A 23,906-nucleotide genomic window follows, 5' to 3' on the forward strand; every position below is an offset into this window, starting at 1 on the left:
TGGCAACATAAATCGGAGAACAAAAAGGCAGAGGACATGGGAAACAAGATATTACCCATCACGTCGACGGGACCCAGATCTTCTGCGCTCGCAAATCGCTGACATCTTCCCCGGTGGACGGAGAAGAATAGGAGAAGCACATCTCCCCATCGCGCCTACCGCCGGCTGCGGCGACGCAGCACTCCCGGTACCGAGCGGCACCACCCCGCCCCCAGACGCAGTACGCGCAGTCGCTGCAGCCCCCGACCCCTCCAACACCGGTCGCGCTGCAGCCCCCAACCCCTCCAACACCGGCCGCCCTGCAGCCCCCGACCGCTCTGACACCGGCCGCGCTGCAGCCCCCGACCGCGCCGACACAGGCCACGCTGCAGCCCTCGACCGCGCCGACACCGCCCGCGCTGCAGCCTTCGAAGCTCCCCTCGCCATGGATCCGGGACAGAGCAACACGACGACGGGATAAGGGGAAGGGGAAATGAAAAATTCAAAACAAAGGCTGAAAAGGAAAAAGAAGAGACGCGGTGCGGGAGACTCAACGGAAGCTGAAAAAAGATGCGCCAAGATTGGTGAAGACATCGGACGGCTGAAAAAGTGGCTGTTTCCCAATTGAGAAACAGCTAGCTGTTTAGTAGGAAAAATGTAGATATTTTGTTATAAAATAGTGTGTACTCCCTCCGTTCAATAATATAAGACGTTTTAGACACTTTCAGAGTAGACTAGATACAAACAAAAGAAGTAAACCTACAGACAAAAAATAGACTAGATACAAACAAAAATGAATGAACCTATAAAATACCTTAGACGTCTTATAAAACTGTACTGAGGGAGTAGTTGTTAGTGATGTTAGTGTAGTATGCAGATAATTTGTTAGAAACATAGTGTAGTTGTTAATGTTGTTAGTGTAGCGTGTAGATAATTTGTAGAAAAAATAGTGTAGTTGTTCGTGATGTTAGTATAGTGTTTGATAATTTGTTAGAAAAAAATAGTTGGATGTTGGATAAATTATAAAGAAGTTCTCAAATTTTTGTTTAAAAAGTTTGATAATGTAGTAATCCCCGTTAATAGTTATAAGACACAGACTATATACAACACACTGTTGAACTTCTTTGGACGTTGTGAACAATGATTTTGTACCTCGCAAACATTTTTTTTAATCGCATATGATTTTTTGAACCATGCGAACATGTTTTTTTATGTACATGCATTTTAATATTTTTATATGAACATTTTCAACCTCGTGAATAATTATTTTTTGAACAATTCCTTCACACCGAGTGTGTATTCTTTGAGACGTTCTGGATGTTAAGCCAATCTCTAGTTGCAATTATATCTTCCCATAATTATATGTAGGTGTCACAAAAGAAAAAAGGAAATCTGTTTGAGATTAAGGGAAAATGATGCTTGGATGAAGCAATACCCTGCATTTTAAGTTAACAAATTCGTTTTGGAGATGTTATGTTAAGTATTTTATGCACACTATCGCTGCCTCACTGTCTAGGTGTCTGCTATACATAACTTGTTGTGCAGTGTTTTTCTATTTATTTTTCTCTTTGTGCAAATTCTAAGGATCTTCTAAACAAAAGGTAAAATAAGCGAGTGACCATGACTATGGCCCGTGAGCAACTCCTGTCGGAAATTTGGCCCAACCAGCCAACGAAACCCTAAACTAAGTCCACCACCACACAGCCAGCAGTATATAACAACGCCGCCGACCATTTCGTCTCGACGGAAATCCACACTCCATTCTAACTTGCCACTCGATCGGCGGAAACCCCAAACCGTCGCCGTCGTCGCCGTCGCCGTCGGCCATGGCGGAGCGCGCCCCGTTCAACGTCCTGGACCCCGCGGCGGCGGGCGATGCTCAGCGCAGGGGCTCAGACCCGCGCGAGCTGGACCGATGCATGGAGCAGATGCTGTCGTACATCTACGCCAGCCTCCCCAACTACCCCCTCTACCTCGGCCAGCAGTTCCACGCCGCCGGCGCCGGTCCAGACCGCGCCGACCGCATCAGCCGTCTCCCCCGCGACCTCCGGCGCGACATCGTCTCCCGCCTCCCCGTCAAGGACGCCGCGCGCACCGCCGTCCTCTCGTGGCGCTGGCGGACGCTCTGGCTCTCCACGCCGCTCGTCCTGGTCGACGCCCACCTCCTCCCCAAAGGCCAAGACTTTCCCCCGACCTACTCCACCAACTCGCAGCCCATCACCGCCGCCGTCTCCAGCATCCTCGAGGCGCACCCGGGGCCCTTCAGCTGCGTCCACCTCATCTGCAGCCGCATGGACTCGTACCGCCCCCAGCTCGCGCGCTGGCTCCAGCTCTTCGCCGCCAAGGGCGTCCATGACCTCGTCCTCGTCAACCGCCCCTTGCCGCTCGACTTGCCCCTCCCCGCCACGGTCTTCACCATCACCACCCTCACCCGCCTCTACCTCGGCCTCTGGAAGCTGCCCGGCACGGCCGCCCTGCGTGGCGCCTCCTTTCCCCACCTACGCGAGCTCGGCCTTTTGTTCGTGCAAATGGAGCCCGGCGACGTCGACTACCTCGTCGCCAGGAGCCCCGTCCTGGAGATCCTCAACATCCTGGGATGCGTGAAGGGGTTGCGCCTCCGCCTCGTCAGCCAGAGCCTTCGGTGCGTCCAAATCGCCGCTTCTATCATGGAGAACATCGCCGTGGTAAAGGCTCCATGCCTGGAACGGCTCATCCTCCATGGATCTTACAAACGAGGCGGGGGATTGTGTACCAGGGTCAGGATTGGAGATGCCCCCAAGCTGCACGCTTTTGGATACCTCAAGCCAGACCAGGTCCTAGAGATCCGAGACACCATCATCATGGTACGTCTGCTGCTCCCCCAGTCTTTTCTTTTCTTTTCTTCAGTTAGCAATGGTGTCCAGCGCTGACAGAGGTCCATGAATAAATTGTGTGATCTTCCTTCTTGAATTGGGCGAATTCCAGCCCGGGATAAAGGCGACCACAACAAGCATGCTCACAAGCGTCAAGATTCTGAGTTTGACTGTGCGTTTCGGAGTTCGCAATGATGTCAAGATGCTGCCTACCTTACTCAGATGCTTTCCCAAGTTGGACAGGCTGCATATCATGGTACGTATTTGCTGTCACCAATTCATGATCTCCTTACATTTCTACGAATTTCTGTTTGATGCATAGATTTACTTGAGGCCAGTTACTGTGATAGCTCTGTATATGGTCTTTGGTTTCCTCAGCTGTAATTTGAATGGTTATAGTGATGCAAGCTAGTTTAAGTAATTTTTTCATACGCTGAGGTAACTAGAACAGCAGCTGGATGACTAGGCAGTTATGATGTTTAATTTATGTGACCAATTATAGTTCAAATGACATGCCTTGCATCTATTGTTAGCCATCATGTCTTCTCTACTTTGTACATACATAGACTAGAATGCACAAATAAAATTGTGAAGGGTTTCATGCTCATCTGTTTTGTGTTATGACATTGCGGGCTTGTGGCACAATGAGTCATTATTCCAGTATTATGATTTCTCGTGATTTGGTTTTCTTGTACTAGTGTGTTCACTGTCCATATGAGGTACTAGTTTTGATGTTGACATGCATTGCTTACTTAGCCTTATGAAAGGTACACATAATAACTAGAACATTCGTGTCAACGGTTCTTGAGGGAGTATTGGTGTACCATAGTGCTGTACTGCTGGATGCTACTACTCTAGGTTCGTCATGTCATATCAGGAGCTTAGGAAACTATCGGCGCGGCTAATTTATTATAGAAAGATTATGGCGTAGGCTCATCACTCATGTGTGGAAATTTGTATTGAAGAGCATATCTGGCAAAATGTGGTTATGACTTAAGACGTACATTGTGGACTGAACTTTGCAGCCTTTACATCTTATTTGTTATGCATGAATTGTCATCATCATTTTAGCGTGTACATCATTCTCGGTTTTTCTCTCTCTTCACTACTAGACTATTTGGTAATTAGCGCATTCTGCTACTTTCCTCGATCGAAGTACAGTTATGACGTTTTTTTGCAGATCCAAAAGTTATGCAAAAGTTTAATTTGCAGTACTTAATGTTTTTAGCAGTTAGCACTACATGTACTACAGATTCCTTATATTTGATGAAAAAATGGTCAATTTTCTCATAATAAAATGAGTTTAATTATGGTATTGCGTTACCTTTTCTAGAGTATTCTTTCCAAGCTACATATCAGTTTGCCTCAGCTTATTCAAGTTTTCTTACATTCTTACCCACATCTCTCTACATGTTAGTTGAAATTTTTGATCTGAACTTCTAATCTTGCAGCAGATTATATTGCTCGCAGTTTCTAACGTCTTTGCATAGATGATAGATGTGGCAAGTCAATTTAATTACAGCTTTGTATGATGTTTTATATTTTTCTTATACAGTGTAATGTTAGTCATGTATGTTATGCATTCTATGCTAAGTGATAGCCTGTGAATAACAAAACAAGGTGATGATAACATCAGCGATATGACTACGCACTACGCATACTTACCCAATTATCATTGACCAATCATAGCTATAGTCCATGCATGGCCATCTTTTCTCAACCATTGGGTCATCTCTACACAGACTAGAGTGCACAAATAGAATTATCGGGGTTGCATATTTCATCTGTTTGTTGGAAATTTTGCTGTGCCATTTGTTGTGGCATCATCTTGATTTCTATTTCTTTGCATATTGATTTCTGGTATCTCCAGATTGTCTTCTTCCAGTAGGTTTAGGGTTGAATTTGATGCATGGGAGTATTTATTTGTCATTTCTCCCAACATTGTCAGTCCCACCTGTTGACTGATTGAATCAAATTTCGCAGAGTAAAAGATGTGATAAACCCACTGGTAACCTCAGCGCCAAGTTCTGGGAGGAGTCTGGTCCCATTGAAAATGTCGTCTCGCGCATCACCGTGATGAGTCTCCGTGAGTACACAGGGGAGCCAGGCGAGGTTGGCTTCCTTGAGTTCTTCTTTCAGAGTGCACGGGTGCTGAAGACTGCAATTATTGTGACGGCCAATCCAATCCACACACCGTTTTTGAAAGATGTGGCGTTTAACAAAGCGAGCAAGAGTTCAAGAAACATGGCAAGTAAATCCTGCAAAAAGTGTTTTGTTGGGAGTACCGGTCCTGAAGGAGGTCAAGTTTTAGACTTCAAAACTGGGGCAGAATTTTCTATCCCGGACCCTTTTTGTGTATTCGAGGTTCTCACCCGTTTCTAGTTTCCGCGGCAGAACGAAATGGGTCTCTTTTTGGCGCAGACTTTGTAGTATGGCATTTGCCGCTACATGTGGCCTTAGGCTGGTATGTCAAACTTGTGGCATGATGCTTGGTAGGAGCCGGAGATACTATAAGCACACTAATTAACTGATATTTATCTTCCCTGTGATCTGTGTTATGCTTGGTGGAAGCATTATGGACTGTTCTTTGCTTGTAAGTTGTGCATCTTGTCATACAGATCAGTTATTATCAGAGCACTTTTATGGTCTTCAGGCATGCACTGTGGTGATGATATACATGAGCTGTGTTAGGGTTGAGCAACTTCCCCAAATACATACATCTTACATGGTATTAGCCTAAACAACCGATCCCGACTCAAACCTAGCTGCCGCCGCCCCTAACCCTAGCCACCGCCGCTGGTCATGGGCGATGTGCCTCCCCCACTGCCGGTCGACATGGCATCGCCGCCTCCACCCGCCACCACCGCCGCCCCCGCCGCCACCATCACCACCGCTTCATGACGTGTCGCGGATGTACATCTTATTTGTTATGCATGAACTGCATGAATAGAAATCCTTGATCACCAAGCTTTACCATATCATATCTCGTTAGAAAATTTTGGCCTTGTTATGATGTTATTTCTTTGCTCCATAATTTCACATTGCATTGCTTGTTGCTTGTTCAGTACTACTTCCATTAGCAAACTTCAGGTAGAAATAATCTTTTCCCATGATGAACAGGGTCTGAATACAGTTTGAATATTATGAGCTGTATGTACCATGACAGGTGTCGTCACTTGTTCCAGTGTCCAGACCTGCAAATTGTACTTAATTAAGTAGTACCTGGTGTGGCGTGCAGCTAATCAAACCACATTTTCGAGTCTAGTAAAATGCATACCCTGTTTAAAGTATCCTAAAATGCCTACCCTGTTTAAAGTATCCTTTTTTTTTTTGAGACGTAACCGCGGTTCATTAAAATAAAACAGCAACATTACACAGGCCACACACGCGGATACACCTAGAATCCTCGAGGAAGACACGCACCCAGGCACAATTGCAGAAAAAACCTCCAAAGAAAGAAAAATTACAACTAAAGTCCTGGAGGACCTGGACCCTGCAATCACCGTCTTCTCCACCTCGCCGGATCAGAGCCAGCATCCTCGCCATCCTTGGCTTTGTGAGTCGCAAGAGAAACTCCCCACAGGCGGAGGAGACAAGTCGGTTGTGCTGCATCGACCGGGAACCATCCCGATGCTAAAGCTCAGATCGCAGAACCACCGATCTGGAATCGGCATGCCTGCCACCATCAAACCACCTCCCTGTACCTGAAGCAATATCCTTTCCCGACGATCCGCACCACCACCCGAAGTGACGGCCACCACGTCCAGAAGCAGCGCCCCCTTCTCCCTCTCCCTCGCCGCCACGGCCGTCCAAGAAGAAGAAGACAACACCACAAACAGAGACGCGAACCTCCATATTATTAAGAAAGCTTCGGCCACCTCTATCCCTGCAGTTAATCCACCATAGATCGAATCCACAGAGAAGAGCCGGCCTGGTTCCGGCGTAGGAGATCACCGGAGACCAGCTATGGAGGAGAGCAAAAGACCGGGCATCCGCCACGAACACGCCAGAACTAGCAACTCTACTACCTAATCTACTGCTATACAGAGAGGGCCGGCACCCTACAACATCTCTGCACCAACCGGCGATGACGCCGGCGGCGAGAGAGGCCGGATCTGGGCTTACCCGGCGGTGGACTCTCAAGAACAGAGGGCGGAGAGTGAGAGAGAGAAGAGAGGGCAGCACTACTTACTAAACTGAGGCACCTCTGTTTAAAGTATCCTAAAATGCCCCCAATGCTAGTAGTTAGCGTCACTGCTGACTGAATGAGGTGGGCTGACTGACAGCTGAAAAAAAGCTCCAATACTGGCCAGATCCCAGTTGAAAAGCAACCTCCAAACTGGATGATTTTCACAAAAATAACCTTTTAGTGAAAGTATTGCACAAAATGACCTTCCGGCGAAACTATATCACTCCGCTAACTTTTTTGTGTGGCGTCCATGCGATCGGCGCCACAAGTTATGTCTGCGTGATGTGTACTGGCGCCCATGTGAAAAGCGCCACACTACTCTTTATATTAATTGTCTGTCCAAAGGTGATAGAGCACTATGTTAGCTCAATTGGATGTAGCCTTTGCTTCCCAATCACAGGTCATGAGTTTAAACGCCCACACCTCCTGGTTTTATTTTTATTTTTAAAAATATGCTAGACATTGTAGTATGTTTTAAAACATGAAATCTAGCCATGTACTGTTTTGTAGATTAGTGAGGCTGTAACAATTGATTTTGTGCTCACATCTGACGCCATTATTGTCACCGATTGTCCTGTGTATAGGAAGTGATAGTTGTATGCTCAGTAAAGGATACAGTAGAATTGCAGACAGTTTGTGTGATCCTCCATGGATAATATCAGATCACTCGATTGTGTAGCATTCTCTTTTTCATTTTGTTACGTGAACAGAAATTTGTAGGACACTTGAACTACAGTTACAAGTACTACTACTTTTGCAACATGTGCCTGCACCTTTCGTGTTCTCTAACACTTGAACCAGTGTATACGCTATGAGCATTTCCATGTTCCAGTGTAGCAGGAACCTAAACAAATATAGGCTTCTATACTTAGCATCTATGTTGGCTATACGAACTGTTTCTCTGTATTTTTTTAGACTTCAAACTGCACTTTTTGCTCCCGCAATTTTTTCAGAATTCAGACACTTGAAGTGCTATACATGATCACTTGAGCAACATTGGTTAACAGCACATGTTTCTTGTCGTGGGTTTGATAGACTAATTGTTAATTTATTTTGAACGGTAGACTAATTGTTAATGACTTCCTATACACAGGACAATCGGTGATCGGTGACAATAATGACGTTAGATGTAAGCACAAAATCAATTGTGACAGCCTCACTAATCTACAAAACAGTACGAGGCTAGATTTCATGTTTTAAAACATACTACAATGTCTAGCATAATTTTTAAAAAATAAAAACAAAATCCGGAGGTGTGAGCGTTTGAACTCATGACCTGTGATTGGGCAGCAAAAGCTTCATCCATTTAGCTACCATAATGTTCTGTTTCCTCTAGACAGACATTATATATAAAGAGTAGTGTGGCGGGATATTCACTTTGGCTCATAGGAGCATTTGCTCCCACTATGTGAATCTACATTTTGAAGTGTCAAAAAATTTTAAAGTAAAATTTTTCATGTACATCTACACATTTTATGTTCGTGCACAAGTTTTCAAAAGAAACTAAAAAAAATTGTGGCTCCTGTAAAAAAGACAAATTTTGATGCTATAACACGACTACGTACAAGACATTTTTTTGTCTTTTTTGTACACGCCACATAAAATGTTGTTTCTCCATGAAAATTTGTGCACTAACAAAGATTATCAGGATGTACCCCAAAAAATTTATGTCAGATTTTTTTGACATTTTTAAAATTATTTTTTAATTATTTTTTATAATGGGAGCATTTGCTCCTATGAGCCAAAACGCCACCTCCTAGTGTGGCGCCTTTCGCATGGGCGCCACACACTTCGCATAGGGGCCACACAAAAGTGTTAGCGAAGTGAAATAGTTTCGCTGAAGGGTCATTTTGTGCAATACTTTCACTAAAAGGTTATTTTTGTGAAAATCGCCTCCAAACTGGTCACTTAAATCCAAATCACGATCATGCTTCATGTCCCAAATATTGCGGACACATTTATCAAATATATACTTGTCCAATTAAATCTAGTTTGTCAAACTTTCTGATACTGCACTGCCATTTTAGAGAAATTTATCCACAATTCTCATCCGCAAATTGATAGTATATATATGATTACATGATCTCTACTTTCTAAAAAGTGTGCCACAAAACTGAGCGCAGAGCTAGCTTGTCCACACGGTTCCAGGATAATACAGACAACAAAGAGGACTACAGCACAAGACATGCTTTCAGCTGACCAAAACACCAAACAGGAAAACACCGAACAGGTGGTGCTTACCTTCGGCCCTAGAGGCAGTCAACTACGTGGTCACCGGGTAGCAGTCAGGAGCGGCCACGAACTCCGGCGACCCCTCACGAGGGTGAGAGTGAGACAAAGAGGCTATGGTACATGAGCCGGCGTCCGAGCTGCAGCATCGTGTCGGCGTGGCCATGCATCCCCAGGAACGGTAGGAACCCGCTACCACGGCGACCTAGTATGACAGTGGTTCCTGCTCTGTTCATGGCCGTGAACTCATGACCTTCAGATTCTAGTTGTCCTTGGATTGGACGGGGAACAAAGTGAAAGATGTTGTAACCTGTGCATGATTCTTGCTCCACAAGTTTGTACGCTCAAACTGCTGAAATTATGCTAACGGCAGCCACGCAAGTGGAGGCATGTAATAGCATATGCTCGAGTCATACAAAACATTGTCTTTCCCAATGACTCTCAATTCTACACCCACACCGTGCTCTCGAGCCATGCACTGTTGCTATTTTTTCTTGCATACAAAAATAGTAAAATAAACTACTTGACTGTTCAGGTGTGGTGAAGATGTGTTGAATATATAGACCTCAGATTTATGATATCGTGAAACATTTGTCTCTCCAACTTCTGAAGAGGACAAATTGCTGGAATTTTGGACATTTGGCCTTTGGCCCATGCCCCATTATCAAATTCTGAAATTTACGTGACTCATTCCAAAAATCAGTGGCAGCACTAGTGGGGGCTAAAATTTAGTCCCACATTGCTAGACGTTGGGAGAGAGTTGGAGGTATATATAAGGTGGGCTGTTCTAGTCCTAGTAAGTGAGTGAGAAGAGAGAGAGCCCTCGCGCACTCCTCCTCCGTCGCCCGCCTCGACCCGACCCGACCCACCGCGGGTTGCGGGAATCTCGCCGAGCCGAGCTTATCTTTTTGCTGTTTGGGAAATTAATTGTGTAATTAATTTTGAGTTATTAACGGACGCGTTACTCAGCCGTTTTGTCTTCCGGTTTGTCTGGATCGTGGTTGTGTTGACTCGGACGTGGGCTGCACCTCACGACCTTCCCGAACCGCACTATATAAGTCCGTGCGCAACCCTAGCCGCGAAGACGAGACGCATACGCGACTACCTGTTTCCAGTTCATTGCGCCGCCACCTTCGTCTTCCTCATCCCGTCTGTCGGCGTGCACCGACTGCCGGGACAGTAGGCCTCCGGAACCCTGCCTCTCGTGAACCTGTACGGGTGAGGGGCAATCAGGTTTTTGGGGAGCGCTCCGACGCGACTACTGGCATCACGACGTCGTCATCGGACGACGAGTTCCTCCACACCGACAACTTCTTCCCGGACCTCAGTGACTTCTTCGGCAACCTCAACATGGGCGACAACGACGCTGCTGCGAAGTATGTGATCTTGTCGTTTCTCTTTCAGTTTCTGTTAGAGTTTCTTCTTCTAGTTTCTGTGGTAGATGCGATCAGTTTGTCTTGTTTACATGTGATCTATTCATCTACCTTACTAGTCTGCATGATTAGTTTATTTTTTATTTTCGTAGTCATGATTTATCAATTACTTGTACGGATTATTTCATATGGATATTTGCTTATATATTCAACAATCCAAAAACCTGATTATAGGCAGATCAATTCAAGCAGCGTTGCTGCCGCTACTCGACCTCCCCTCTTTGATGGTATGCATTACAAGAGGTGGCGCACAAAAGCAGTTCTATGGTTTATAAACCTAGGCTGTTTTAGCGCCACAGATGCTAGACCTGAGGGATCTCTCTCTGCAGAGGAGCAGGAAAAGTTTGAGAAGGTCGACGCCATGTTTAAGGCGGCCTTGTTCAGCATTCTTGGGGACAACATTGTTGACCCGTACATGGCTTTCGACCATGGTAAAGATGCGTGGGATCCGCTCGAGGCCAAATTTGGGATCTCAGACGCTGGCACTGAATTGTATGTCATGGAGCAATACTATGACTACAGGATGACTGATGAGCGCTCCGTGGTTGAGCAGGCTCATGAGATTCAGTCCCTTGCCAAAGAACTCGAGCAGTTTAAGTGTACCTTACCGGACAAATTTGTGGCCGGTGGCATTATTGCCAAGCTTCCTCCCTCGTGGAGGAACTTTGCTACTTCTCTGAAACATAAGAGACAAGAGTTTTCTGTTTCGGATCTCATTGGCTCGCTTCATGTGGAAGAGAAGGCGAGAGCAAAGGACACACGCGCTCGGAGTTTTGAGGGAGGTTCTAGTGCCAATGTGGTACATAAGAAGAACTTCCAATCTCACAAGTCTAAGAATAAGAACAATGGAAAAGGCAAGTTTGATGTGAAGAACAAAGCCTCCAACTCAACCAACTTCAAGAGGAAGACGCCTTATAAGAAGAAAGGGAACTGCCATGTTTGTGGCGCTCCTGGACATTGGGCTCCTGATTGCCCAGAACGCCATGATCGGCGTGAGAACATCGGCAAGTCCGCAAATGTTGTTATTGGCATTGATACTGAGATGAAGGACGTTGGGTACGGTATTTCTCCTACTGTCCTTTCAGTATGTCATTCTCCTGATTGGTGGATAGACACCGGAGCCAATACACATGTATGTTCTGATGTCTCTATGTTTTCTTCTTATCAGGTCGGAAGGACTTCCTCCGTGCTGATGGGAAACGGCTCACGTGCTTCTGTTCGTGGTGTTGGTACGGTGGATCTGAAGTTTACTTCGGGAAATACCATCCAGCTGAAGAATGTGCAGCACGTTCCCTCCATTAATAAGAATCTCGTTAGCGGATCGTTTTTATGTCGAGATGGTTTTAAGTTGGTTTTTGAGTCCAATAAAGTTGGAAATGGTTATGTGTGCGGAGGCTTGTTCCGCTTATCTTTGTGAGACTTATGTACTCAAATTATTAATCATGTTTGCAATGATAGTGAGTCCAATATTTGGCATTCACGACTTTGTCATTATAATTTTGGGTGCATGACGCGGCTAGCGAATATGAATATAATTCCGAAATTTGCTATTGTCAAGAAATCCAAGTGCCAAGTACGTGTGCAAGCTAAGCAACCACGTAAGTCTCACAAGACTGCGGATGCAAGAGACTTGGCACCGCTGGAGCTTATACATTCGGATCTTTGTGAAATGAATGGTGAATTGACAAAAGGAGGGAAAAGATACTTCATGACTTTAATTGATGACTCTACTCGATATTGTTATGTGTACCTCCTGAAATCTAAAGATGAAGCTCTTAATCACTTCAAAATCTTTAAAGCTGAAGCAGAAAACCAACTTGATCGAAAAATCAAGCGACTAAGGCCTGATCGTGGTGGAGAGTATTTTTCCAACGAGTTTGATTATTTTTGTGCGGAACACGGTATTATCCATGAGATGACGCCTCCCTACTCACCTCAGTCAAATGGGGTGGCCGAAAGAAAGAACCATACTCTAACCGATTTGGTTAACGCCATGTTAGATACATCGGGTCTATCCAATGCATGGTGGGGGCAGGCGATATTGACTGCATGTCATGTCCTAAACCGTATCCCCACAAAGAACAAAACCATTACCCCTTTTGAGGAATGGGAAAGGAAAATGTTGAAACTCTCTTACCTACGAACTTGGGCTGTTTGGCGAAAGTAAATGTGCCGATACCCAAGAAGCGCAAGCTTGGACCAAAAACCATGGATTGTGTTCTTCTGGGATATGCATTTCATAGCATTGGCTACAGATTTCTGATAGTAAAATCTGAGGTATCCGACATGCATGTTGGTACAATTATGGAGTCGAATGATGCGACTTTCTTTGAGGACATCTTTCCTATGAAAGAAACATCTAGCTCATCAATTCAGGAGATGCCCAGTTCATCCACTCAGGAATTATTTCCTAAACCTACCATGGCTATGGAACACTTTGATAATCCTGTGGAGGATGACAATGAAGCTCCCAAAGGGAGCAAGAGACAGAGGACTGCAAAGTCCTTTGGTCATGATTTCATTGTGCACCTTGTGGATGATACTCCCACTTCTATTTCAGAAGCCTATGCATCTCAGGATGCTGACTACTGGAAGGAAGCTGTCCGTAGCGAGATGGATTCCATCTTAGCTAATGGAACCTGGGAGGTTACTGATCGTCCTTATGGGTGCAAACATGTAGGATGCAAGTGGGTGTTCAAGAAAAAGCTTAGGCCCGATGGTACTATTGAAAAGTACAAGGCACGACTTGTGGCCAAGGGTTATACTCAGAAAGAAGGCGAAGACTTCTTTGATACATACTCACCTGTAGCTCGACTAACCACTATTCGAGTGCTACTTTCCTTGGCTGCCTCCCATGGTCTTCTCGTTCATCAAATGGATGTTAAGACTGCTTTCCTAAATGGAGAGCTTGAAGAGGAAATTTATATGGAGCAGCCTGATGGATTTGTAGTAGATGGTCAAGAAGGAAAGGTGTGTAAATTACTGAAGTCTTTGTATGGGCTCAAACAAGCGCCTAAGCAGTGGCATGAGAAGTTTGAAAGAACTTTGAACGCTGAAGGCTTTGTTGTAAACGAAGCTGACAAGTGTGTATACTATCGCCATGGTGGGGGCAAGGGAGTTTTCTTTGTCTCTATGTCGATGACATATTGATGGAGTTCCTATCTCATTGTTTTGAGATGAAGGACTTGGGGGTAGCTGATGTGATCTTAAACATCAAGCTGCTGAAGGATGACGATGGTGGGATTACATTGCTTCAGCCCCACTATGTGGAAAAGATCCCGAGTCGCTTCGGGTATAGCGACTGCAAATCTTCTCCAACGCCTTATGATCCTAGTGTGATAATTCGTAAAAATAAAAGAATTGCTAAAGATCAATTGCGATATTCGCAAATCATTGGCTCACTTATGTATTTAGCCAGCGCCACGAGACCTGACATCTCCTTTGTTGTAAGTAAACTCAGCCGTTTTGTGTCTAGACCTGGAGATGTTCATTGGCATGCTTTTGAGAGAGTTTTGCGCTATTTGAAAGGCACTGCGAGTTATGGCATTCACTATACTGGGTATCCAAGGGTACTTGAGGGTTATAGTGATGAAAATTGGATATCTGATGCTGATGAGACTAAGACCACAAGTGGTTATTGTTTGCACTTGGAGGTGGCGCTGTTTCCTGGAAGTCTCGCAAGCAGACCATCATTACGAGGTCGACTATGAAAGCAGAACTCACAACATTAGACACAGCCACTGTTGAAGTAGAGTGGCTTCGTGAGCTCTTGATGGACTTACCTGTGGTTGAGAAATCAATACCCGCTATTCCTATGAACTGTGAAAAACAAACTGTGATCGTCAAAGTAAACAGTTCTAAGGATAATATGAAGTCATCAAGGCATGTGAAGAGGAGACTGAAAACTGTTAGAAAAATGAGAAACTCAGGAGTTATAGCGTTGGATTATATCCATACGTCTAGAAACCTGGCAGACCCCTCACTACAAGAAAACCCCTCCTACAACAATACATACTTAGCAACGATCTGAATATTCGTTGTAAATTTTTATCATAGATACTGATAGATGCGTTGCAATATGCATCTGTTGTGGATATACAGATTGCAGCGAACAGAAAGTTTACGAGCCCAGCCCACTAAGATGGCTTACCTATAATCCAACTTTTAACCCCACGATCCATGGCCACGAACTCCCGAAGGATCACGCTCAACCGCATCCCTGCTCCCTGTGTCTCCCCTAAAACCTAGCCGCCGCCCTTCTCTCCTCCCGCGCTGCCTGCCGTTCCCTTTCAGGTGATGCGGCTACATCTCGCACTCCTCGCCTTGTATTGCTTGGATTGGGAGCGAGGACGTCTCCAAGGTCTGACTCGACCATGGCTTTGCATTCGTATACCACGAGAACCCCGTCAGATTTTCTCCCAGTGCAGCCAAGATGGATTCTACTCCATGACGCGGAGAGCTCTCGAACAGCCTCAGCGGCAAGTTGGAGCACGGGGACTCGGTACAGCAATGGAGCGGCAGAAGTTCAAGTTCCAGGTGCAATTTCTCCTATTTCCCCTTTATACTGTCTGATGTGTGCTCTGTCTTCTGTACATACATTAATGCGTTTTTTTCCTAGATGATGCACGCGATGGCCTAGTTGATGCGAGGGCGATCTGGGCAGTTACAGCTGGTGAGGAGCCTTCTCTGTTATCTTTTTCTTTTCACAATTCTGTTTGTTATTTTATTCGGTCAGTAGATACTAACCCCTGGAAGATTTGCAATTACGGTCTGGTTTTCCTGCGAGTGGCCGATGTCAACATTTTGTACTTGGACAGATCACTCACTGCCATGAAAGGGGAATCGCGACATGGATCTGACTAAGCTGAAAGTACAGACTCGTTTCAATAGGCCAGCTTAAACTTTTTCATCCATCTTGATCCAGTTTCACTATTGCTTCATACTGACTATACATTTATTGCTGTATAACAACATCAGCTTATATATCCTCACACTCGTTCTCTGTACCTGATCATATACTAGCTGGATAATAAACATCTTAGTTGCGCTTATAATGTTTATCAAGGAATTCATGTTTTCTGTGGTAATTGTTCCTAGGTATGTAGATATTTTTTGCCTTGATATTTATCAACGCATAATCTAGTTATTTGAGATTTGGAGCAGTCAATAATAAATGCACAGCAAGAATGCAGTTACAACTTTGTCATGGATCGTCTATCTAGATAAGCATATATCGATGGACTTGTGACATCTTGTACTTATAGTTATAGTTCTACATTTTCTGCGCTGCCATTGTATTTACTCTATATCTTCAAGAGATGTTAGCAAAGGACACATGGATGCTTAAAACATGCAGTCTTGCATATGAGTTTCTGATAGAAAATTCATTCCTGAAGTTGATGCCATTCGACTAGAGTATTAATCATTTCGTATACATACCCTCATTCTCTGTTTTGTGCAACTAGTAATTGGATTGACTATACCTATCGGTTTTTGCCAATTTGATACCATAGTAGATTTTTTTTTATTGCTGGACCAACAAATCGACAAACAACAGATCGGCAAGGCCTTACTATATTCAGATATAAGCTCTGAAGATATCGAAAGGAGGAATATTAGGAATGTATAGGGCTAGTTAGATTGTAATATTTTTGAATCAAGATTATAAGAGGTGTACTCTTCTGATAATTTTCATGTATTGTGATACTGATAAATATATAATACATATACATTTAAATGTTTCTTGAGGCAATGTATTTTTATTCTGTGATTATTGTGAGTTGTGTTAAGTCTCTTCTAAATATATTTAGTCGCTGAGACTAAAAGATAAGCGCTCTCTGCAGTCCATAAAATAATAATATATCTTGAAACAAATTAAAGGCATTTTTTCAATCCAAATGTTCAATCCTTTTACATTGTCTACCAACGCACACAATCGATGCATTAACTCCGTTGCTATTTTGCAATGCTTTATCCATTGCTTACCAACTGATCAATATGCGTTGCATTATGCCTTTGCAACACCAAAAAACGCAACGCATTTTTATCCGTTGGTAAATGCATTAGCAACGCCAATATGGACCCCTAGATACAGATAAATGCGTTGCAGTAGGAGGGGTTCTCTTGTAGTGCCTTCACAAAGGGACTATCACGAAATGTGATAGAAAATGCATCGAGGGAGATGGGTATGAGACCCACACTATGAGCTGCCCACGCTGGTAACCCACTCTATGTGATCGGAGATCCCGTGAATTAGAGCTGGGAGACAAGCTGTTGGTCAGCTGGGAGGAGAGTATATATCCCTATAGCAATTTTACAACTCCGTAAGATGCAATACTCTCCTAATCTGCATGACAGGTTGATAATTATCTTAATGTGTTCTAAGTGACTTATTTTAGTAGAGATGTTGTCCTGCAGAACATATTTTGAAGAACACACCTATATGAGTTTGATTGTTAAACGTCGCAATCTATGAGAGTTGGGTGCTCTCTAGTAAACTCATGAAAGGCCCTGGAGTATGACGTATAAGCTCCAAACCGCGAGGAAGTCTCGCGGCAGCCTAGTATCGGTCTAGGTTTTTTATGAAGCTAGTGCGCAGAAAACTTGTAGTTCCAGGCATAGTCCACTATCCAAGTTGCAATCTAGTGTAATATGAAGCCTTAAGTGGAAGTTCAACTTAACAGTCTCCACGACATACCGGTATATAAAACAATGTTCTGGAAACTTATTGATGAGATGTGCCAATGAGAGTTTGTGGGGGATTGTTGGAATTTTGAGCATTTGGCCTTTGGCCCATGGCCCATTATCAAATTCTAAAACTCACATGGTCCATTCCAAAAATCAGTGGCAGCACTAGCGGGGGCTAAAGTTTTGTCCCACATTGCTAGTTGGGAGAGAGTTGGAGTGGTATATAAGGTGAGCTGTTCTAGTCCTAGTAAGTGAGTGAGAAGAGAGAGAGCCCTCGCACACTCCTCCTCCTCTGCCGCCCGCCTCGCCACACCACGCCACGCCTCGTCTCGCCTCGTTACGACACGTCACGACGCGCCGCGCCGCGGGTTGCGGGAATCTCGCCAAGCCGAGCTTATCTTTTTGCTGTTTGGGACATTAATTGTGTAATCAATTTTGAGTCATTAACGGATGAGTTACTCAACCATTTTGTCTTCCGGTTTGTCTGGATCGTGGCTGTGTTGACTCGGACGAGGGCTACGCCCCACGACCTTCCCGAACCGCAGTATATAAGTCCCTGCGCAACCCTAGCCGTGAAGACGAGACACATACGCGACTACCTGTTTCCAGTTCATTGCGCAGCCGCCTTCGTCTTCCTCATCCCGTCTGTCGGCGTGCACCGACTGCCGGGACAGTAGGCCACCGGAACCCTGCCTCTCGTGAACCTATACGGGTGAGGGGCAATCAGGTTTTTGGGGAGCGCTCCGGCGCGACTACTGGCATCACGACGTCGTCATCGGACGACGAGTTCCTCCACACCGACAACTTCTTCCCGGACCTCAGCGACTTCTTCGGCAACCTCAACATGGGCGACAACAACGCTGCTGCAAAGTATGTGATCTTGTCGTTTCTCTTTCAGTTTCTGTTAGAGTTTCTTCTTCTAGTTTCTGTGGTAGATGCGATCAGTTTGTCTTGTTTACATGTGATCTATTCATCTAACTTACTAGTCTGCATGATTAGTTTATTTGTTATTTTCGTAGTCATGATTTATCAATTACTTGTATGGATTATTTCATATGGATATTTGCTTATATATTCAACACAAATAATAGCTGGCCAAATAATAAACTGCACCAGCCATTCATCAACCAACTCTACCTTGTCGTGAGTATCTGTAGATAATGAAGTAAGGAGAACCAATGCTCACATGTTTACCCAGTCATATGTCCTTCTATAAGTAAGGTATGGTGGTCAACATGTTTTTTTTTTTTTTTTTTTTTTTTTTTTTTTTTTGCGAAAACTAAAACCATCTTATTTTTCTTGAAGTCACGGTGCTTCTTAGTTTCTAGCGCATCAAGAATGCAGCTGATATGTTTCAAAAAAAGAAAAAAGAATGCAGCTGATATCTTTTACCTACAGTAGACTCCTGAGCCTTCAAACCTAGCCTAGCGGTGCATACGAGTAATTTGTATCATATCCTCAAACCTATGTTGTAATGCAAATATTTTATACTCTCTCCGGCTCAAAAAAGCTGCACAACTTTTTCTGGATATCAATATATCTATAACTAAAATATATCTATATGCCCGTATCTATACAAAGTTGACCATCTTTTATAGGGACCAAGGGATAATAATCTATCATTTCTTCAAGGACAGTTGGCTGATTTTAGGAACAACGGGGTAGCAGGTGAGGCAAAAACATATAACTAGTATATAATCATGCCCCGCTTCTTTTTATTCGATGCAATTTCTACTTCGAGTGAGGCATCTTCTATAAGTCCGAGTCAATCCACGATGACTATTAGCGATTCTAGTTAGTGACATTGATCTCACTTTCGAGTGTAATGACAAGACAAGCAAAAACGATGCCTTCGACAAGTTAACGATGCCAAGCGACACCGCCATTGTCCGCCAAGACCAAGGCTGAGGCGCTGTTTTCACCGGCTGCCATGTCACCCCAAACTCAACGTCGAACGGATCAACACCACCGGTGTGGGACCCCAAGATCCCCCACACCAAATCCCAACGGGGCCGACCACTTCCGGAAGAAGAAGTCGCCGCAGCCATGTCCCGGACCGTCGCCCCGACGACCAGATGATGCAAGTGACACAATCCGTCTTTGCCTCCGGCCGCTGCACCGCGCATCATAGCGGTTGCAGGAGTTGGGGGGGGGGGGGGGGGTCACCTCGCACCCTTGGCAGCTCCTATAGCGGGACGCCCCGCCTCCGCCACACCGTGTAGCCTTTGGCCGGCGACGCCTACAACTACGGCGGAGGGAGGAGAGGAGGGTAGGGAGGGGGTTGGAGTGGCAGACGGCGGGATCCCCAGGGCGGTGCATCGCCGCCTCCGCACGGGGTCGCATGCGTGGGTAGGGTTAGGTCATGTCTCTGACTTGTCGAGTTCTTCCATCGCCACCCACATTAAAAATGGGGAGGATTACACTTCCCCCCTCTACACCCACTAGGGATGCACACGTCCATTAGGCATTAGTACTAGAATTTTTAATCTTGGTTAAGATAAAATCCTAGTCCTTAAGATAAATTAGAATCAGCCTAGACCTCAATTATACATAGGAACCTAAATTCACCTTCGTGCGGATTTGAACTCGAATGCTGAATTTGTACATCCACTCCCCAGTTACTTGAGCTAAGAGCATCTTCAGCGGCGTCCCATAAACCGTCCCCCAAAGCGATTTGGGGCGCGCCGGACCAAAAAACGTTCCCAACCACGTCCCCCAAACCCGCCTTTTGTTCGGCGCGGCCGATACGGTGTCCGATGCCCCGAGCCCGTCCCCGCCCCACAGGGGACGCTCCGGGGACGCCGAACACACCGAAAAGCGAGGTGGGGAGTGGCGGGGCCGATGCGTCAGTGGCACATTGAATTTTAACCTAACCGTCGCCTACCTCGTGACGGAAGTTATTGGCGCACAGCGACGGTGCAGTTCCCGCAGAGGCGCAGCGAAGCGTCTCGTCGCGCCTAGCTCTGCGTGCCGGCGTTAATGAGCGCCAACGCTCCCCCGCATCCCTTTGGCCTATAAAAAGGGTCGCCTCTCATTATCCCTCTCACACACAAACCCTAGCGCCTCTCTCCCCGACCCTATCCGCCACCATCTGAAGAGTCGACGACATGGATGGTAGAGGTGGAGGCCGAGCTGGCAGCCGTGGTCGTGGTCGTGGCCGCGGCAGAGCTGCACGCTCGCCGTCACCTGCGACGCCGTCGTCGTCCTCATCGTCGGACATGCAGGACGAGGAGGTGCCCGTGCTGTTCGAGTTCATCGTCATCCTCAAGGGTGACCCACACGCCCCATCCAGAGGCTGCCGGACACCTTCGCCGACTACATCGCCGGCGACGAGCGCCCGCGCTCACTGCATCTGCGGGAGGATGACTGCGACTGCTACTGGTGGATCGTCGACGTGATCTACAATGCGCGCGGCAAGATGTACCTCCACATCGGCTGGGAGAGGTTCGCGCGCTACCACCGCCTCCAAGCCGGCTTCGTGCTCGTGTTCTCCTATTTTGGCGACAGAGACATGAGAGTCAAGGTGTTCGACAAGACCCGTTGCCACTAGCACTACACCGCAGCGACAACGCCGAGGAGGAGGACGACTGACGAGTGTTGTTTCTTCGCAATAAAAATATGCACGGAGGTTTCTGGTTGTTCTTCCTCGGAAGAACCAACATGGGCGTCCTCACCAGCTGGATTTTCCATTTTGGGTGACTGGGTGTGCCCTCGAGTGTTCTTTCTTGGCAGCGAACACACGAAATCTTCGATGCCCGGCCTAGTTAGGTTTAGTTTTTTTGCCATGTTTTATATTTGTGTCAACCATGGTTCAAACTATGTATTAGTTTGTGGAAAACCATGTTCCAAATTATGTCTTCGTGTAAACCATGTTCCCAATTATGTATTAGTTTGTGGAATGTTTCTCCTCTTTATTAAAATAAAAATGCAAAAAAAATATTTTAATATTTGGGGGCGGTGTTTGGGGACGCGGCTGAGGAGCGACGTCTCCCAAACGCGGCACGAACGAAACAAGTCGTCCAAATGCTCAATCCAACGACGTTTGGGGAAAGATTTGGAAAACGGCGACTGGAGATGCTCTAACTCCCCATTTGTCTAACCAAATCATATGGCTGGGGAATGTGATCACGCAGCGATTTTGATGCTGTGACTAAAAGCACAAAATTTAAACATAAAGATAGCTATCCTAGCAAGGGAGCTTCAGGTGGTTGGTGCTCTCTCCATCCCCGTGAACTCGATCTTGACCTCTAGCTTCTGCTTTTAAAGGTACGGAAAGAAAAAAGCAAGCGTTTTACAATTATACCACGAATGCATAGACATCTAGGGTAATGGAGGACGAATCGAAAAATTACACTACCATCTATATTGGATAAAAATATTCATCGTCGTATCCTCCAACCGGTTAGACACCTCCGTAAATAGGTCGTGATACTTCACACATTGTAGAGACAACCATGAACGAAGCGTAGCAGTGCCGGTAGATAACCTGCACATGAGAAGAATTTTTTTTATCATTAAACACCTTGTCATTTCTACATAGTCACAGCGACCAAATAAGCCAAGCGCTTCCACCCTAATAAGTAATTTAAACATGTTGTCCATACCATTTAGTCAGCTGCAAAAAATATTCGCAACACTGCGTGATGGGCACAAAGTATAACCTATCTGGATGACTAACCATATAGATTTAGCAAAATTCCATTGGAAGAATAAATGTTCGATAGTCGTGTTATAATGACAAAAGACACATTTCTTATTTCCATGCCAATTTCGTTTCGCAAGGTTGTCCTTTGTGAGGATTACGCCGACGAAGATACCACGCGAAACCTTTATTTTCAGCGGAATCTGCATTTTCCATATTTATTATTATTATTATTATTATTATTATTATTATTAACTGGTACATTTGTCTAGATTAATACTTTGTACTAAGAATTTTCCGTTCTCTTGTAAATTCCATTGAAAATCATCATGTCCCCGCGTCAATTGAACCATAGCCATACGTTGTAGCAAGGCATCCCATGATGCTAACCAGGACCCGACATGCATCTTTGAATGACACATTTGGTAGTGAAGTTCCATCACCGTAGTGATCATTTCGCCTTTGTGGCGCACGAGATTGTAGAGAGATAGATATTCTTTTCGGAGTGTATTATTACCAAGCTATTTATCCCCCCAAAACCTTACTTCCGAACCATCCTTAAACGAGAACTTGCCATATGGAAAGAAAGATTTTTTCGTTGCCATTAGGCTAGCCCAGAAATGCGAGTCTCCTAGTCTCCAATAAACCTGAAACAATGCACATGAGCTAACATATTTTATGTTTAATAGTGTTTACCGTACCTCATCTTCGCTAAGAAGCTTAAATAACCATTTACCTAGGAGTGCTTTGCTCTTGACCTATAGTTCATGAATTCCATGTCCTCCTTGATCTTTGGGACGATAAAAAATATTCTATTTAGTTAGTCGATATTTCTTTTTCTCACTATCCCTTTGCCAAAAGAATCTTGATCGAAAGTAATCTAATCGATGCAATACTTCTTTAGGTATTTGGAAGAAGGAAATCATATACAGTAACATGTTACTTAGTATCGAATTAATGAGAATCAGTGTTCCACCTACAGATAATAAATTTTCTTTGTAACTACTTAAACGTTTTTAACCTTTCCTTGACTTGCTTCCATTCTGCATTTGTAAGTATCAGATAATAAACCGGATGCCTGAATACATGACGGAAAACTAGCCTTTCCCCTAATTGAACAGTTTAACATATTGGGAAGCCTCATCCTGAGCTTCACCAAAGAAAAATAATTTACTTTCATGGAAGTTTATTTCGAGCACTGAGAGCTGCTCGAAAGTTGATAGAATTAATTTTAGATTACTCGCTTTTTTTTAAGTCATGTTGCATAAAAAGAATTGTATCATCAACGTATTGAAGAATAGATAGTCCCATCCACTAGATGTGGGACAACCCCTTCAATTTGGCCATCATTTTTTGCACGCTCCATTATTATGGTAACATATTACTATATTAGCCACTATATTAAATAGTATGTGTGATAATGGATCGCCTTGTTTTAATCTTTTTTCTCATTAGAAAGTATCTGCCAACTTCATTATTAACTTTGATGGTCATACTTTCTCCAAAAACAAAATTATATATTAGGGTGCGCCACTCATGAGAAAAGCCTTTGATTCTAAGTGTGTTGAAGAAAGGACCACTTCACTTTGTCATAAGGATTTTCAAAGTCTATTTTTAGAATGACTCCATTAAGTTCTTTCAGATGGAGCTTATGTACCGTTTCATGCAGTGTTACAACCGTGCCCAAGGTATTGCGACCTTGCATAAAAACAGTCTATCTAGGACGTACAACTTGAGCAGATAATACTTGGTCTTGGACTAGCAAAAGTGCCCGTGAAAAAATTATGTGGAAGTTGATGTCGAGAAATTTGAAAAATAGATTCTATGACAGTTGAGGTCAAAGTATTTCCATATCTCATGCAATAAGTGGTGAATTGAAATTAAGAAACTTACAA

General features: G+C 44.6%; 1 protein-coding gene across 2 annotated transcripts; it reads left to right on the forward strand.

Moving 5' to 3' along the window:
• The first annotated feature begins 1,711 nt into the window (after positions 1–1,711).
• LOC127331148 (F-box/FBD/LRR-repeat protein At1g51370) lies at positions 1,712–5,413 on the forward strand. 2 transcript variants are annotated; one of them, XM_071825856.1, is made up of 4 exons: positions 1,712–2,620; positions 2,735–2,822; positions 2,944–3,087; positions 4,815–5,413. In XM_071825856.1, exons 1-4 carry the CDS (start codon positions 1,806–1,808, stop codon positions 5,211–5,213), a joined length of 1,446 nt encoding a protein of 481 aa, XP_071681957.1. In that variant the 5' UTR covers positions 1,712–1,805; the 3' UTR covers positions 5,214–5,413. The 2 variants fall into 2 exon arrangements, with proteins under 2 accessions (XP_071681957.1, XP_051213167.1); XM_051357207.2 differs by having other exon boundaries at positions 1,712–2,822.
• Positions 5,414–23,906: the final 18,493 nt, after the last annotated feature.

The sequence above is a fragment of the Lolium perenne genome, chromosome 2 (genome assembly GCF_019359855.2).
Source record: "Lolium perenne isolate Kyuss_39 chromosome 2, Kyuss_2.0, whole genome shotgun sequence".
Classification (NCBI taxonomy): Eukaryota; Viridiplantae; Streptophyta; class Magnoliopsida; order Poales; family Poaceae; genus Lolium; species Lolium perenne.

Excerpts from the sequence above, each read along its gene's own strand:
- LOC127331148 (XM_051357207.2), top strand. The coding sequence starts at position 1,806 with ATGGCGGAGCGCGCCCCGTTCAACGTCCTGGACCCCGCGGCGGCGGGC. Across the intron at positions 2,823-2,943 it reads TCCGAGACACCATCATCATG|CCCGGGATAAAGGCGACCAC; the intron begins GTACGTCTGCTG and ends GGCGAATTCCAG. Across the intron at positions 3,088-4,814 it reads TGGACAGGCTGCATATCATG|AGTAAAAGATGTGATAAACC; the intron begins GTACGTATTTGC and ends CAAATTTCGCAG.